The sequence below is a fragment of the Elgaria multicarinata genome, chromosome 1, assembly GCF_023053635.1.
Source record: "Elgaria multicarinata webbii isolate HBS135686 ecotype San Diego chromosome 1, rElgMul1.1.pri, whole genome shotgun sequence".
NCBI lineage: Eukaryota > Metazoa > Chordata > Lepidosauria > Squamata > Anguidae > Elgaria > Elgaria multicarinata.
Window position 1 is genome coordinate 147,508,466 of NC_086171.1, and position 18,565 is coordinate 147,527,030.

Genomic DNA, 18,565 nt, shown 5'->3' on the forward strand with positions numbered 1-18,565 from the left:
GCATGTCATCAGCATATCGATGGCATTTAGCTCCAAATCCCCTAATGACTGCTCCCAACAGCTTCATATAGATGTTAAATACTTCAGATGCACTGAAGATTTTGGGAATATCCACTTGATTTATTATTATGTGAATATATATATATATATATATATATATATATATATATAAAATCCTTTTGAACAGCAGGTACCCCTGTTCCATTGCAAACTGCTTTAGAAATGTCCTTCAGCTTTTATATGTAAAGCCAAACATTCCTGAAGCATATGGACTAGTCATACAGTCCTTTGGATGTAGAGCTTTATGGATTTGGAAGTTTGAAATTTTATTTATTTATTTATATTTCTATCCTGCCTTTCTACCAAAAATGGATTCTGCATGATAACAGCTCATCTCCAGTGTGACTAGTACGATCCGCTAAAAGCATCTTAGCTCGCACTGCACTCTGCCGCAAATAGGCCATCAGTGAGCAAATCATGCCTTTCCCTTAGCCAGTCTTGACAATCCTGTTATAGGCTCTGCATTGTAGAAATATTACAGGCAGCTACAAGGCAAGAGGGGGCTCCACCCCACAAACAGTTCACAGCCCTTGCTTAGGTTTGTCTACCTGTAAGGAAAGGTGGGTTGTCAGTTCAGGGACATCTATGGGAAATTCTTTCAGCGAAAACCCTCCACAATCCACAATCCCTTCTGGATTGCAAGTGCATTTTTTAGGACAATCTGGTGCCAAGGAATTGCGTTCCAGATCAAATAGTTCAGATGACGTCTCTGGAAATTCGTTGCTGTCTTCATTCTTCTGTCCTTGAATCCTGCTGGAGCTCCATACCAATAGCCACAGTACAGGAAACAGGGGTCTGAACTTTAGGTACATTTCCACTGAAACCAAGGCAACATTACAGTGAGTAGGAGATCGTTACCAGCTCTTTTTAAAATATTGGCACAAACCTTTACAATTGCACGAAGTTGAAAAATCAAGTGGGTTTGCCTCATTTACTATCAGGCCTTAAATATCAAGTGCTCGGTAGGGTGGTTTGACCTAGGTATACCTATGAAGATTTGCAAATCCAAGTGGCAGTTTAATCTCCTCCTTTTCCCAGGTGGGCAACCAGATGCAAAAGACAAAAAAGCTCCCTTTCCCTAGTAGTTGTGTAGAAGTTCCCATGCGCCTCCTGAAATTAAGGCCAGATCTACACCAAGCAGGATATGACACTTTGAAAATGTTGTGAAAACCGTATACGGAGTGTGTCTTGGGCCCCATCAGTTGTCACTACTGAGTCTGTAACTGAGCCTAAGCATGTATAATGGATACAATCTCATATTGTTTCCCTATTTGCTCCCGCCTTGCCTCCTACCCCCTTCCAAGGGAAATCTCCTGATTTCCTCTGGGTTGAATTTTAGATTGGGAGCACCTTGGAACAAGGACCTGTTCTCTTCTACTGGGGGATAGGGAAATTGCGGTCGTCCAGATGCTGGACTACAACTCCCATCACCAATTATATTTGGCCGTGCTGATCAGGGCTGATAGGAATTGTTGTCCAACACATTCTCTACTATACTCTGTGCTTACATACACTGATGGCACATAATATCATCACCATATCAGTCATCCTATACAAACTAATAGAGGCACTATATCCCTATCATCTACTGAATCTGCTCACATCACAAATCATTGCCCTCTTCATCTTTTCTAGTAACAGAGACAGTTATTCTAGAGCAATTATTTCAGTACAGATGTGGCTACCTGAAGCCTTTTTAACCCCCCACCCTATTATTGAAGTGTGGGTAATTTTTCATAACGTTTAACTTCTTTCTGATAACAAAATGACTATGAATCAATCAATATGCAGGTGATGCAATGCACATGATCTACCTCTCCAAAACAAAACAAATGACCACCATTAGTGTATCTAGTTTATAAATTTATAGATTTAAAATTTTAAATGCATAGATTAAAAGAATACTCCCAGAGAGATTTTAAAATGTGAAACTTTTTGGTATAAAACGCCAATTTCCATCAGAAATGAGAGTCTGCTATAATGCCACTTATAAGCAGAGCCAGAACCAATCAGGAACAGGCCAAACCTCAGTGGGGGGAAATGGATTAGCAATCAGCATCTGACTATGCGAGTCAGATAAGAGCTACTCTATGTTGCACCACCAAGGGATAAACATATTTTTCCAAGGCAAAATGTTGCATACAGATAACACCAAAAGCTAATGCTAATTGGGGTGTATTAGGCCAAAATCATGGGAACGCTTTCGAAGAATCAAGTCACATGCAAAAAGTGAATAAACATGTCTGGGCTATAAGTGCCATTTTTGCTTTTGAACAAAGAATGGGGGGGAAATACATTCCCCCCCCCCAAATCACAAGGAAAGCATGTGCCAGAGCAAGCAATTAAGCCAAGTCTCTTGATCCCTAAGTTTATGCTCCACATAACGGAGTTTCCGTAAAGAGCAGTACAAGGTTTTGTTCTGGCTGCAGCCTCAGAAACGCGATCCAATCTGTTTGTTGTCCACAGCCCAATTTCTATCATCAAACCTTAAACGACTTCCTTTCCTGGGACTGCAACACCCACTACTACACAGCTTCTTGACATGCGGTGCATCTTATAGTTTGGTTTTTAAAGGCATAAAGAGTTAATAATATATATTTCTGAACATGTCAGATGAAGATTTGATGTAACTGCATTCACTTCAAAGCTGGGCCATCTCCTTCTACAATAGATGCTTCTGACAGCTCTCCCTCTCCTTTGAAGCAATAGCAGCTCTGGTACCATAGACAGACACTTGGGATAAAGCATCATCTGCAGCTTTTGTACAGAAGGCAGTAAAACCAGGCAAGCTATTCTGATTTCTTTTTCAGTTCAAAGAGAACTTTAACACTTTTGGGGAGTGGGGGTGGGTGGGGAGGGGCTTGGTTTATTTTAAAACTCAGTTCTTACTTAAAGTGCGTTATTCAAAACTTGTCATTTTGCCGTGGCCTCATCTCAAGTCTGTGCAGAGCCCTCACCAAGGTTTGGCTCAGATCCTGCGACATCAAGTACAACCAAGGACAGCAGAAAACATGTATAAGATTTCTTCTGTTAAACTGGCTACAACATTCTGGTTTAGTTTCAGGATCCAGAACAGCAGCCTCCGCATCTCATGTCCTGCATTCTTCCACCGGGCTGCGGGGCGGAAAGAGGAATGAGATACCTAGAAGCATTTGGAACTTTCAGGAATTGTTAAAAATGTCTTTCCAGGGAGGGGGGGGAATGCAACTAGGCACACACACACACACTCTATCTATCTATCTATCTATCTATCTATCTATCTATCTATCTATCTATCTATTGTAAATGGTTCCAGCGCCTACAGCTCTCTGCTGTGAGACTTTATTACATCCTCTATTATTTCTGTTCAGCATTAGCAGGTTATGCATATTTGTGCATGCATAATAAGTTTTCAAACCGCTGCAGCAAAGATCAAAGGAGCCGTTCATTGTCCTCCAAGTGCCATGCTATAACAGAGTAAAAGTGCTGAAACAAACTCACCTCTGCTTCGTTGATAGTGATGAAAGTGTCCGGATAAAAGTGTTTCTCTTGTGCCCCCCCCAAAAGGTTCCGTTTGCTCATGCCATGTCAATTACACACTCTAAGCGCCAAACACTTTCCCCCTTTCCCAAGTCAGATCCTTTCCAGATGTGATCAGCAGAACTAGAAAAGGAGAGGGAAAAGGAGGGAGAAGGAGGGAGGGAGAGAGAAATAGGCAACCCTCTCTCCCAAAGAGAATTTCCTGTCCTTTTCTATGCAGAGAGGAATTTTTCCAAAGTCACCATATGGGAAAATGTAAGTGAACAGAGTGGACGATACAGGGTTGGGAGAGAGGAGAGAAATTCATAGTTGTGATATGAATACAGTGGCTTGGGCACTTCCAGTCACTTTTACCAGCAGAACCTGTGGGATGAACAAGGATAATGAAAGAGAACAGCAATTTATATCAGGCAAACGAACAGAGCAGATGGAGTAACATTTCAAAACAATGCATTTTCCTGACAGCCCTGCCGCTTCAACGTCCTTTGAGCAGCAAATCCTGAATCCCAAGTTTGGTCCCCACACAACACAACTCTCTCACACATGGGCTCCCAGGCTGCCTAAATTTAAAACAGGAAAGTCTTGTGACACTTTAGAGACTAACAAATTTATTTTGACATGAGCGTTCGTGGGCACTGTCCACTTCATCAGATGTGTGAAGTGTTAGCTCTCAAATTGGCATACGTATGTGTTGCAGGGGATGTCAACTGTGGTGTTGGAGCTTCATCACACCAGGGTTATACTGTGCAATCACTGCGAATTGCGTGCAAAGGACTCTGAAGTTTTCCAGTTTATTATCTGCTTTGACTGTGAAGCACTCCCATGCATCCTGCTTTAATTGTGCTATAAAGCCAAAAGAATTGACCTATTTTGCTACCTGTTTAGGAGCGAATCATTTGTTGTTTTCCGAGCGGCCACTGGGGGCGCAAGAGGATTTGATATGGTTAAAGTACAAATTAAACAAATGCTTACATCTGCGTAAGTTTTAAAGATAAAGACATCAAAATTGGCATAGTAATAGATATTAAGGAGAGCTTTAAGCATACCAAATTTGAATTGGATTGGGTCATCTGTTGATTTTTTAATGATTTTTTACATTTCCCTCCTTAAACCCATTTCCTGGTATGCAAAGGATCATAGGAGCGCTGCCGTCTGGGGTGTGATTTAGCTAGCAACAACAACAACAGCTTTGCGCTGTAGGGGATAATTCAAGGGAAACAGGTACTGGGATGAAGCCTTTAGAGGGAACTGAAATGCAAAATGTTATGGCAATTATCACTTGTCTGTGCCTTCTACATTTCAATCCCCTCTGACCACACAATTTACATCTCCCCCTCCCCACATATGTATACAAATCTGACAATTTGAGGTCAACACTCCATGCATTCAATGAAGTAGACAGTGTCCACAAAAGCTTATACCAGAAGAAATGTCTCAGTCTTTAAGGTGCCACAAGGTTCTTTATTTTGTTGCAACAGATTAACACATCTATCCCTCTGGAAATTGTATTTTAAAAGGGACAGATTTCATCCATTTCCCCCACCTCTTCATTCCCTTTCCTCAGGGGTTTTAGTCCCAGAATCAGGTCTTTTTTGTGAAAGACTTTCGGTAGCTTGGGATTCCCCTCAGCAACACTTCATCTGCCACTTTTACTTGGGATACCACCACAAAACAATCAGTATCGTGTGTCATCTTCATGTTCTCCTTTTTTAGGAGAGAGATAAATTTCTTCCATGTTGCACACTTCACCACTGTCACAGCAGCAGATGAAGCAAATTTGAAGTAGAGAAGGAATTGCTTTGGTAGCAAATAACAACAACAACAACTTACACCACACACTCACACAAATTATAACATTACCCCTGCTGTGATCTCTAAAATACCTGTGAGAAAGACGCAGACAAGTTCTCCTTTTGGTTGCTTGCTAGGCCTTAAAAATTCTCCAAGTCCTCCTTTCCAAACCTGCTTGAACATTTGCTCAATCTAACGCGCTATTGTTTCCTCTCCCCACACCCCACCAATTTTGGAATCTTGGCTTGCTTTAGCTGGAATGGATCCACCTCTGGATCATGAACTATTCTCAAAAGCCAATGAGGAAAATGCATGTTTTCTTTAAACAAATTGGTTACTTTATGCAAAATGACTCAGCTGTAAGATTTATTATATACTCCCCACCCTCTGCCTCTGTAATCTACATTCCATGACCCTGGAACCAAACATACAATAGTGGCATCAGAAATGTGTGCATTTCAAGGCAAGGAGAACATTGTGATTTTGAAGACCGATAAGGCCTTCATCGAAACAGGACAACACTTGGTACAGACTTAACCAGTATTTCAGGGACAATAAAACTAGATGGTAGCAAGGGCCACTTGTATAGCTTCCATTAGGAAAAAAAAAATACAAAACACGCTTCTAGTAAAGAGTGATCCCTAGCTACTTGTTTTCTGGGACCATGGAACACTCCAGGAATCCAGCACTTGTTTCTCCAGTCTTCCCACCCTTGTAACCATCCCTTCTCACAATCTTCCAGTAAGTTCTGTTCATGCTACTTGTCTTCCCTGCACATCTATTTCCAGGTGGAGCAGATTTGAAAAATCTAACAGAATGGATTGCAGCCCTCTAGATGTTGTTGGATTGCAACTCACATTAGCCTTAGCCAGCATAGATAATGGTGAGGCATGATGGGAGTTACAGTCAAACAACATCTAGAAAGCCACAATTTTGCCCACCCTCGCCATAATGAGTTATTATGAGTATCTTCCAAATACATATGTACAAATATGCACACATTATAAGATGGCATGCAGGAAGTGATTTCTGCAGCCAACTGGGAGTTAAGGGACCAGTTGGGTTTGGAAATGGGAGTTTTATAGGGTAAAAACAAAATGAAGCATACAGCAACAATGGGACAGTGAGACTAGGATCTCCTCATGGCACTAAGACAAAGGTGTGAAGATGTTTCCCAAATAACATCAATGGTTGTTTGGATTTTTAACACAAGGACCACGATGGCCCATTATGACAGCCATCACATACTGTAAAAAAAGAGCCATCTGGGCAGAGATGGCTCAAGACAGCATTGTCTGTCAAGCTACTTAAAAGGCCTGAAACTTCCAAAAAAAAAAACCCCAAAAACTGACCGATTTCCCTAAAGGGTGATTTTATAATATTTTTGTAGAAATTAACAGAAGTCAAGAATATTCTTATGGATCTGCCAATTTTTCTCTCAACCAAGGCCCCCCTGTTTACATGCTGTTTTGATTTGGTGTGATAATGCTAATTTTTAGCCTTACATACATGACTCGCCTCCAGTCTGCTTTTAGGATGATAGCTGAGGTCAATAACCTGACAGAATTCCAAACTTTAAGATTGCTGATCTCAAAGCTGGGTTCTTTAGAGTCCCTGTACCATGGTTGCCAACTATCATAGAGGTTGTTGTGCTTTAGCTCTGATACTGAGCACTGTGCCAACAGACTGAAGTGGGCATTAAAGAATTGTTTTACATTATTATTATTATTATTATTATTATTATTATTATTATTATTATTATTAATTTATATAGCACCATCAATGTACATGGTGCTGTACAGAGTAAAACAGTAAATAGCAAGACCCTGCCGCATAGGCTTACAATCTAATAAAATCATAGTAAAACAATAAGGAGGGGAAGAGAATGCAAACAGGTACAGGGAAGGGTAAACAGGCACAGGGTAGGTTGCCACTAAACACACACAATGTACGTTTGGGGCTTTTACCCAGTTTGTTTTCCAGCATTGACCCCGTTTAACATAACTTTATAGCAGATTGTGTCACAGCTTGATAATCAAACCCAAATGTGCCCATCGTTTTAGGATGCCGCTTTTCACAAGTCAGAGAGGTTTCATTTACACATAGTTCAAGCTAAACCCTGGTGTGGCCTGTACAAATGCCACATCTGTTTGTAAGCGTTACACAAATTGGTTCCAGAAAACATAGAATTTGTTTTCAGTATTTGTCTTTCACATGTGGGATACATATTTGTTCCTGATGAATGAACATTAAACATCCAAGCTGCCACTTTATAACTACTAGGAAGAAAAACCCCTTCCTCAAATCATAGTATACTGAAGTAATAGTGGTCCCCCTTAATATACATTTTGAAAGAAAAAGCTGAATGTTTGAACTTTGTATGACAGAGAAAAAATACTATGTCAATCTATAATAATTAATTTTAGTCAGTCTGGTAAGCGCTCACAGCTTTTGATGCAATTATTTCACAATTTATTTATTTATTTAATTTGGATAGAAATCAGCTATGGAACCTGCATTTCTCCAGCTGCCATATTCTCCATCACCCTAGAGCAGGGGTGAAGCTCTCCAGATGTTGTTGTGCAACAACTTCCATCAGATCTAACCATTGGGCACTGGAATCCAGCATTATCTAGAGGGCTGAATTTTGTTCCGACTTTATACTGTTAGTTTTACCCTACCCTGTGCCTGTTTGCATTCTCTTCCCCTCCTTATTGTTTTATTATGATTTTATTAGAATGTAAGCCTATGCGGCAGGGTCTTGCTATTTTATTGTTTTACTCTGTACAGCACCATGTACACTGATGGTGTTATATAAATAAATAAATAAATAAATAAATAATAATAATAATAATAATAATAGAGCTTCCAACAACCTCAGAAGAGTGAGAAGTGGTTACCTAACTTCACACTAACGTTAAGACAATCCTTTACACACTTGCCTGCAACTAAAACATTCCAAATCAGTGTAATTTATTTCTGAGTAAACATGCATAGGATCTGGCTGCACAGTACTTTGACCCTAGTTTTCCTCTCCTTAGTGAGTCATGCTCCAAGTTTTCTCCAGTTAAGGTTTTTCTTCTCATTTCTTTTAGACGGGCTATGCATTGCAATAATTACTCTTACACATAATTGTCTGGGTGCCAACTTATTTGATTCATAAAATGAAATGTTTCTTTAGGACTGATTTACACATGCACACTCATCACTTGTTCAAAGACCTGCATTCATTAAAGACATTTCATAAATTATGCTGCAGCATGAGTTCAACAAGGCACCTGCTGCTGCAGCTATTACTGCTTATCTGATCAGTCTTCAAAATTACACCTAAAGAATATGAAACAGTATATGAAACAGTCCTGAATGGCCGACTACAGATTTGCATATTACCCAATATCAACGCAGATGCAATAGTTTTCAATGGGAACAGCTTATGGGTTTGGCCAACAGGGATTAAGTGAGGAAAGATAGGAACTGTGTGTGTGTGTGTATGTGTGTGCATACACATGGGTGCATACACTTGGGTGAGAGAGGGAAGGCAGCCTTAAGAAACTCAGTAGCAGTCTGAGGATGCAGACTGAGCCATTTACTTTAGAGCTCTGCTCATAAATAAAACAATAAAAGCTCCCCTTTTAAAACTACATTCATATTAAGATTCAAGAAGTACAAACACAAGTTATAGCACAAACTTCTCAAAACTAATCGCTGAGAGTACCAACAAGTACTTGGTGGTTGTACCCTGATCAATCAAGTTCTTTCAGCGCCATCCTACTGATGGGTGGGAGATCTGAAGGCTTCTATTGATATTGTAACTCTGACTATGGGTTTTTCTACATGAAGCATTTATGGTGTGCTCAACATTCCCTACTCATGGCTGTTTGTGGTTCTTTAGAAGTCACGGTGACCCTCTAGTTTCGCATTTTTTCTAACCAGCATTTTTGGTGCATTTTTTTAGAGCAGAGGAAATGCAACATTTAATTGTGAAAATGAAAGAAGCACAATTTTCTTTTATGTATTTGCACTATTTTGCGATACCACAGTGCCACCTAGAGGTTATGTAGCAGAAAAGCAGGAAAGGAAACACTCCTCGTATAGTGCTCGTATCTCAATTCTGCCACAAAACCAAAAATAGATGCAACGGATTAACAGCCTCAGATAGAAAAGCTCATTGGGAGAAGCAAGAGCAGTTTCTGCAGTGTCTGGGAGGAGGGGTTGTGAGAATGGATCTCCTCGCTCTGAGGTTAGATTTGTCTCTCCTTAGGAAGAGATCCAAAACATTCTTGGAAAACCTCCCAGGACTATAGGGCTGCAGCCTTAATGTGTGTTTTCAACATGGATACTCCATCTTGCTTTAAAATTTGGATTGAAATTGGGTATAACAATTATAAATTTAAAAAACTCAACCAGACACCATCCAAACATTCTCAGTACAAAAATTATATAAATCAATATTGCAAGCCAACTGAGTATGAGACATCCTTACCTAGCTCAGTTAATGAAATGCAACAGCTAACAAAGAAAGAAGTCAGAGTTTGAAAAGAGATACTGAGAAAAGGTTAAGCTTACAACCTGACAGTATTTTGCTATTAACATTTTCAAATGAATAAATATATTAATCTCAATCTTCCATTTTAAAAGGCACTTTGGCAGCATCAGTAGAGAAATGTGCATGTGTCAAAACCAGCCATATTTCTATTTAAAATACATGGAAGCCTGATCATTTTCTCGTATCTTTCATGTATCTTTATGTATCTTTCAAAAAGGAGAAGGCAACCTGTGGTCTATCCTCTAGATGTTGGACTGCAACTCCCACTAGCCCTAGCTAGCATAGCCAGTAGTCAGGGATGATGGGAATTGCAGTTGAACAACATCTGGAAGGCCACAAATTGCCCACTCTTGTTATAGAAGGTACATGGCTGTTTCTACGCAAGTGTGCTCTTCTCAACTGACATGCTGCATATGTATTTGGTATTTGGGTTTGTAAGTATAAAACAAAAAGGCATATTTAACTAATCCCTGGGTCCAAGGCATTCTCTGTCATGTGAAGAAAGGTGTTTACATACCCCATAAGGTATTTACATATCCCATTTAAGCATCTCTTTATATACATCTGTTTCTAATTTAACATAATATATGGTTACTATTAAGTACAGTTTATTTCTCTTCTTCCAAGGCTCTTATAATAATATCAACAAAAGGCAACAGAAGGGAAACGTTTTGGGCAGAAGGACAAGATGTAAAAAGGCATTTCAATGTGGAACAACTTTAAGAGACTCCTTTGACTTCTGCCTTTGAAGGAGAAATTTATTTGTTTCCCTGGCCCATATTGAAGCTTCAGTTTTGAAGAGGACACTCCATGAATTGTAGTGAAGTCTGCTTAATCTACGGAACACCGCGGTAACTTCTATTTTAGAACTCAAAGCAACAGTCTTTGTGATACTATACGTTATGTGCATGTAACCAGTGCAATCTGATATTACTAAACCATGCAACTTCTATGAACTCTAATTTATAATCAATTTTGACCAAAAAAACAAACAGAAGCTGAAGAATTAATTTAAGTTTATTATGAAACTTTCAAATCAGAACATACTATCTCTAAACAGAATGAATTAAAAATTGGTGCATTAGATGGGCATTTATTAAAGAATCGCCAGTTTCTAGAACAATGTATATCATAATTAACCCAAGTGTTTAAAAAGTGTTAGCCCTTGCCTTCATCAATGTACGTTCAAAGGGAAAGCACTACAATTAATGCTGTTATCCATTTTTATGAATGCAAAGGATTTGATTCCCAATATGATAAAAGATGCCCCCCATATGTTAATTTAGTAAGAAGCAAACTCTATTAGACCAAGGCTAGGATCCAAAGGAAAACACGTACTGCTACCTATGGCAGTTTTAGAGCTGTGTTTCTTCAACACACCTTCTCCCACCACCTCACCTTTAAAATTATGGGTACAATCCTATGCATGTTTAGATAGAAAAAAGTCCTACAGCTCCCAGCATGCTCCTGCTAGCATAGCTTGCTGGTGTGTGCTGGGAGTTGTAGGACTTTTTTCCTGTCTAAACATGCATAGGACTGCGCCCTAAGTGGGATTTCAAAAGCAGTTTGTGATATGGCAGGCATGAATGTATCTGCTATTCAAAGGGGGAGAAATCTCACTAGTTATGCCCAAGTCCTTAGGGCTGCCTAAAATAGCTCTCTGGATCCAAGTCAATGTAAAAAAGCATTTAATTGAGCCACCATGAAAGATACACTAAGATAAAAATGAAATTTTGGAAGAATTTTTGCCAAACAGGTAATATACTCTTTCCCCATTGCCCTTCCTGTTTTTAAAATTTAACAGGAATGACAGCAGATCACTTTTTCTAAGAATTTTTAGAAACAATTTCAGATGGACTAAGATCAGGGATTGTTATACATCATGCTGCTTTTAACCATTATGAACATTCTTAGAGCTTTCCCAACGGCTAATATTTTGTCAACTCTGCATTAGTTTAGACCAATTTATGAAAGGCAATGCTGAAATCTCCATTAAACAGAGACTTCAGAAAAGCTAGAGTCACATACATATTCAGAAAACCTGTACCATGCTACTTCCAACATCTAGTTCCAGCCTAGTTTCTAAGAAACTTTTTTTCAAGTCTTGACTGCATCTTGAATTCAAATTGGTTCAAAGTTTAGCTTTGCCTGCTTGAAGCTGTAGGTTCTGTAACTTCATAGCCATGCCCATGTTCCCAGAAATCTTCAATTTGCCTTGAAAGAAAGCCTAAAAGAAATAAAAAAAAGTAACTGAACTACATTCTTCTGGCTAATGTTTCTCATAATTTCAGAGTGAATTGTCTTCTCCTTAGAGCATTTCTTCCAGGATCAAAACCAAATAATTTGAGACTGCCACACAAAACATTAAATTTTAAATTACCCTTTCTAAATGCACACACAAGAAAAATCAAATGCTTCAAGAAATACATAAAATTTTGTAGTCTATGATGAGTAATTTCTAAATGGCCTGTGAGCTATACTATGAAAAGAAGCTGTTACATTACCCATAATCCTTACATATTTAAAAAAAATCATGCAGAGTTATCTCACAATCATTACTGGAGGACAACTGCTTCTTTAGCATGAACAATAACTCACTTATAACACATACCAAATAATTAAAGATGTTCCAAAAAGGAAACTTCTTTTCTGTACTTAAATAATTGCCAGCTACTTTGCCAAATGCCCCGAAAGTATGTTAGGGGAAATAACTTATATTTTCCATCTTTAGCAATTTTATTGCTAAATTTTACCTGTACATCAAGGTAAAATTGAGTACCTTGATGTACAGGTACTCAATTTTATCCAGAATTAAGTTATCATTTAGTCCAAACAACCTGGGAGGGAAAGGAATGAAGGTTGTTTTCACTGTTTCCTGCTATAAAATAAAACTGTATAGTTAAATTAGAAGAGTTGTACTATTTTCTTTGTGTTTTACTTACTGTCTGTGGATTCATCTGGCCAGTCATCAGAGCCAGCAAATCAGTGTCAGACATAGTAACAGTACAGTCAACTTTCTTATCTGAAAGTAGTGGACAGAAAAAGATTAAGATTTCTTCTTAAAGCTAGAATGCTTAACAACAGAGAGTAGAGCAATAATTGAACTGCCAGCATAGCCATGGTTTCCATTTCATCTACAGTTAGAACTAGAAATTGAAAGTTTTAAGCTTTTCATTTCTAGATTCACAGGACAACCCTCTGCATGTTCACTCAGAAGTAAGTCCCACAGATTTTAGTTGGATTTACTTTCTAGTAAGTGAGCATAAGATTACAGCCTCAGTGGTATCTAAAAAAATATTTAAAACATCGTTCTGTGTGTATTGCTCTTTAAAAAGTGCACTGCATAAACATGCAAGACTGGAGGCAATTGTTTGAATAAACGCTATCTTGTCAATATTAATTTTTACCAACTCTATTGATCCATGTCCAAGGATGAGTCACCAGTTCCCCTCTTTTGATAGATGGAGCCCAATCCAAAACCAAATGAAAAAATGTATGTATTTCCTTTGTTACAGCAGTATGGAGGCTCTTTTAAATTAATATTTTTGTACAGGTGTGACTTGCTTGTTGTGGAAGAACCTGAAGACCTTCCCCAAATAAGATCTTGTGCTGAGTGATGTAATATTTCCCCAGCAGACAGGAACATAATATTTTGTGGCTGCAAAAATATTTTCTTATCCCAGCTAAGCGTACTTGTTGGACTGGTTCGCAATTGTGCATGAGCTGGAATGAACCCGATTGCTCCCCCTCCCCTCCTCCAGCATGACCCAGAGAAGGATTTTGCTAGCGTTTGCTTTCAACTTCATGAATCCTGGCTTCTTGTTATGTATGAACAGAGCATAATGTTTTAAATCAAACTTTGGTCAGTCTAGCTTTCTACCAGCTCATGCACATAGTGCTAAAATAACTGGTGAATTTGAGAGAGTCATGAGCATGTAACATATAATGCTACCCTATGGTATCAGTGATGAATGAAAACTGGCCTTCAAACCCCAACACTCCTGCCATTTTGTAAAGTTTTAAGAGTTTGGGCTGAATTTGAACATTAATCATCATTATCATCACCATCATATTGGGCATTGCTGCATTGTGCCAGTTTCATATAGGAAAGCTCTTCCACCCCTTTAAACAAAAGCAACAACCACGAGACAAACTCCTCCCTTCACAGTTTATTCATTTATTTAAAGCATTTCTACCCTGCCTTTCCATTTTAAAAATGTCCTACAAATTCAAGATAAAAATAGTTAGACAACACACAAATGCAGTACTAAAAGCAACAGAAAAAGCCAACAAAGTCAGCATTCGGCATCCTCAGAACAAAAGATTTTTAAAGGCCTGGTCAAATAAAGGCCTTTGCCCAATACCTAAAAGGTAATTAAAATGGATTACAGGCAAGCCTCCACAGATAGCGCATTGCATAAACCGGGGTGGTGAACCTCGCCTCCTCACTCTGCCATTCCATGCAACAATGAGAGACTTTTTTCAAGCCTTATTGCTGCCGGAGTGTGTGTGTGTGTGTGAGAGAGCGATATCTTCAGGAGGGTTGCAGTGTGTGGGGAGGACAGGGCTGTGCTCACCCACCGCTCTGGAAATTGGCTCTAATAGGAGGTTTTTTCAAGCCTAATTTCTGTGGGGGGTGGGGTGGGGTTGTATGTATGACAGTGAGAACATCTGTGCTTGTGCATGCATGAGAGAATGTATAGATGTACATGTACAGATGTATATGGATAGCGTGTGTATGGTGGCCCCACCTAATTTTGCTGGCATGAGGCCTCTTGAGAGATTAGCCAAAAGGGAACGTGGCCCTCAGGCTGAAAATGATTCCTCACTCCGGCCAAAAAGTGGGGGGACCAGAACCAAGAAAGCCCTTTCTCTGGTCACCATCTAATCAAGCTCTACTTGCTCCTGAAGAACCTCAGATTATGATTTTAGGTGAAACACTGTCGCACCATTTTATGGACCTTTTCCTTTCAATTTCCTTTATTTAGTTCTTTGAAGAAGGCTAGGTGGGTTCCCTTGCTTCAGGGTTAGATCATGCATCTTTCCTAATTTTTTTTTTAGCAGTTGGGTAAAATCTAAAGGCAAAAAGCAGACACTGCATCCCTAGGCTTTAGGACATACGAAAGGTTTTAGAACTGGGTTGGGTGGTTACAAGAAAGAACTTCACTGTGAACATGCAGTTTGTATTCCCTCTTTTTATGCTTACCAAAACATTTCATCATAATTCCTTAATTTACTTTATCAAACACTTAATTACGCCTATTCCTATTTTGCAATAACATCTATAGTACTTAAAATCTGCATAGTTTCATTCGAACAACATAGGAACATTTTAGAGTGGGAAAACTAAGAACACCAACCTGAGTTAATATCCACACAGCCTTTACCATTTTTCACATCCACTACCCAAGTTGCTTCTTTACCACCAGGGCCATCTTTTACTTTGAAGGCAAAAATACCACCAATTTTCTTGACATAATGTTCTCCTTCCTGTAATCATTATGTAACAGTTACACATAGCAGCTAAAATGACAAGATTTCAACTTATTTATCCCCAAATATTTTCAAACTGTGCTAAGCACTTGCATGCCTGCAGACATTAGTCACTACTATTTAGTCACCCAACAGGACTTTTGACTACTACTACTTTTTTGAACTGTAGCCCCTGGCACCTTCATGATGCAGCACAAAACTCTCCTGAGAAGCCTCCTTTCAGAAAATGCAGTGGGGAGCCATTAAAGAGTGTCTCAAAACCCCTGCTGGGCTTGCAGAGTGAGCCCAATGGAGCTGAATGGAACTTACTTCTAAGTAAGTGTACTTAGGATTTCATTGTTAAACCTTTGGTTATCTGAATTATAGCCACTATGCTTATCTATGAAGAACCACAACAGAGGTAGCTAATTTTCCCTTCTTCAGATTTCATTCTCAGAATAAGACTGAATCAGTTGCAGGCAGGCAAAGTAGGTGTGCAAGTTTAACTTAAAACCTTCTTCATCAAAGGTTTTCAACATGTGGAGGTTTTTTTCCACATGGGGGAGCATTCAAGCATCCTACTTCCCCACATTTGGTTTAAAGTGATACAGCTCCAAAATGGCAGCACCATGGGATTTATATGCTTACATAGGCCTGCCCCAAGATATTTATTTATTTATTACGTTTTTATACAACCCAATAGCTGAAGCTCTCTGGGCGGTTCACATCAGAAGATGGGAGGTGACTAAGCAAGCATTGTATCTGATATTTACTAAGTGCCAGGTTTGAAAGACTGAATATAGTTTCAAGATCTAAAAGGGGGGACCCCAAATTTGAAAATTACAGGTTTTCCCAGTATTTGTGAGCTCTAAGCCTAGGAAAATCCATGTAAACTCTTCCTTTCACTGCTCATATCAAATTGCAGACATGCCCCAGATAAATTAGAAAATGAACCAGGGAGCCACTAATCCATGCCAGCAACTTCAAGCCACTGTTTCAAACATTTTTTTCCAATTCAAATTGGCACTTTAACATGCTGAATTGTTCTTATAAAACCAGTGGAAATTAAGCATAGGAGAAATGTATTTTGTCTCTGGAGAACTTACAAAGTTTCTTACTCATTATTTCAGGCATCAACCAAAAAAAGTGCATAAACATAGTAATGATTAGTTGTACCATCAAGTTTATATGGCTGCTGATCAGGAACATATTTAGAATCCTGACTAGGAGTGGATAATTCTAACTTAGATTCCATGATTGATTGATTGATTTTTTTTTTTTTTTTTTAAAAACTAACTACTGCCCAGAACAGCCTAAAGATAACACTGAGAAGCCAATATTTGCTAGGACTTTGTGCCTAAAAATGCCTGACCTGATATTTTGTAGGTTTTAAACTCTGGAGGGAACAGTGTGATGGTACTAGTTTTCACAGTGATAAGCATACAGAGAATGGCTTTTCTTCAACCTAGGTTGTCTGTTAAAAGACACTTCCTATCCTGAAAATTTTATCCATGATGCAGGCTACCTACCGTCTGGCCTGTGGGAGGGTAGGGATGCTGGACCCAGCCATGTTTTCATGAGAGGTGCACCCATCATGTGGATGTCAAGTGTGACAAATGCATGAAAAGACTACTACTGGCCCTCCATTGTGGAGATACATTAATGGGGCATGCTCTTGTTCCAGTAGTTGGAAGTATTTTTATTATTGCAAGCTCAGGGCATACTTCAAAAACCTATTACAATAATTATTTAGACAAATGAGAAATATCAGCAACCACAAGGTTGCCTTGGGGCAGAATTGTGCCCTGGATATGACCCCTGTTTTGTGGGGTAAGGGATCATTGGAAGGAATATATGTAATTTTCCAACTAAAGGAATATTAACTGGAACAATAACTGGCAGGCAAGGTAGTTTCAAGGAAAGTTTTTGCATGCTTGTAACTATTCCAGTGCCCTAACATGAAACATTATTTTGCAAATTGTTCCATAAAAACCATTTATGATGTTACATACCTCTTGAAGTTTCTTTTCAATTTCTTTGAAAACAAGATCTGCTTTAAACCCTTCCACAGCTGACCTAGTGGGAATAGCTTGGATTTGCCGATGCCTGAAATGGGGGAAAGTCATGCAACATCATTCAGGTAAGCTTAACAAACAAGCTTTAAACACAGCCTACCTCTTGAGCATTTTGTATGTGCAAAGGGATGTGTGTCTATTCAACTATTTCAAACAGAAGAAATATGGAAGTCTATGTGATAAGCAAAATGACCAAGAAATGCAACCACTGTAGTCAGGGCTCATTTTACAATGTTCATGTGCAAACAATTACGACCCATGTCAATATCCTCCCAAAGATTTTGACACAATTCTGTCCCATGGGGGAGGCAGAAAGATAAAGGAGTCTGAGCTCCAGTCCTGCTCATGATGCAACAGGATGGAATCTTTCTCCTCTAGTGCTTGCCCTTTCACTGGAGAGACAGAGGTGAGTGAAGTATTCTACATATTTTTCTCATTTAAGGAAGACTATATTGCTTTCTGTAAAAGCAAATTCAATCAATTGGGAGTGGGGGGAGATACAATTTACCTTACAGAGAATGAATGAACTATATCCTGCACTTATACTGGTTAGACTAATAATAATCAGTCTCAGCATAACTTTAACAGCTATCTTCAGCTATCAACAACAATAATTATGGTAAGTGAAATGAAACATGCAACAAAGCTACCTTTCACCTAATTACTCAATATCCATTCCCAACACAGCAGTTGCATAACTATGCTGAACAATTAGCACAGCTGCTGGGAGAAAACCCACAGTACTACAAGCAAAAGCTAACCAATTTCAGCTGTGAGGAAAAACCAGACAGAGATTTCAACTATTATATTTTCCCAAGGCTATTAAACATCAGAAAATTATTTCTGCCATTAATGACTTCAAGACAATCAGACCTCAACAGCCATAATAATAAAGTAGAGGGACTTTTTCACTGTTTTTGTCTTACCACTCAAGTAATTATGGTGGTATACTGCCATGTTATATCATATTTACATTTTAAGTTCCTACTAAGATGTACTTCCACTCACCCAGTCTTCTGTTCCTGTTCTCTAATAGCACAGCTTTAGGGCATCAAACCATTGGTTTGATACCATAGGTTATTTCTTATTTGGGCATCTGCTA

The 18,565-nt window shown here is 38.9% G+C and overlaps 2 protein-coding genes across 2 annotated transcripts in view; both read right to left on the reverse strand.

The window, feature by feature from the left end:
- PODN (podocan) overlaps nt 1-3,672 on the reverse strand; it is a 28,138-nt gene extending 24,466 nt beyond the window's left edge. The window contains exons 1-2 of the mRNA XM_063118300.1: nt 3,541-3,672; nt 609-877 (exon numbers count right to left, since the gene is read on the reverse strand). Coding sequence (XP_062974370.1) covers nt 609-872 — 264 coding nt within the window. The 5' untranslated portion in view covers nt 873-877; nt 3,541-3,672. The remainder of the gene's footprint in view (nt 1-608; nt 878-3,540) is intronic.
- Nucleotides 3,673-10,915: 7,243 nt separating this feature from the next.
- Nucleotides 10,916-18,565, reverse strand: part of SCP2 (sterol carrier protein 2) — a 32,213-nt gene continuing 24,563 nt past the window's right edge. Inside the window, exons 13-16 of the mRNA XM_063138823.1 lie at nt 17,401-17,494; nt 15,277-15,406; nt 12,859-12,938; nt 10,916-12,143 (exon numbers count right to left, since the gene is read on the reverse strand). Coding sequence (XP_062994893.1) covers nt 12,048-12,143; nt 12,859-12,938; nt 15,277-15,406; nt 17,401-17,494 — 400 coding nt within the window. The 3' untranslated portion in view covers nt 10,916-12,047. The remainder of the gene's footprint in view (nt 12,144-12,858; nt 12,939-15,276; nt 15,407-17,400; nt 17,495-18,565) is intronic.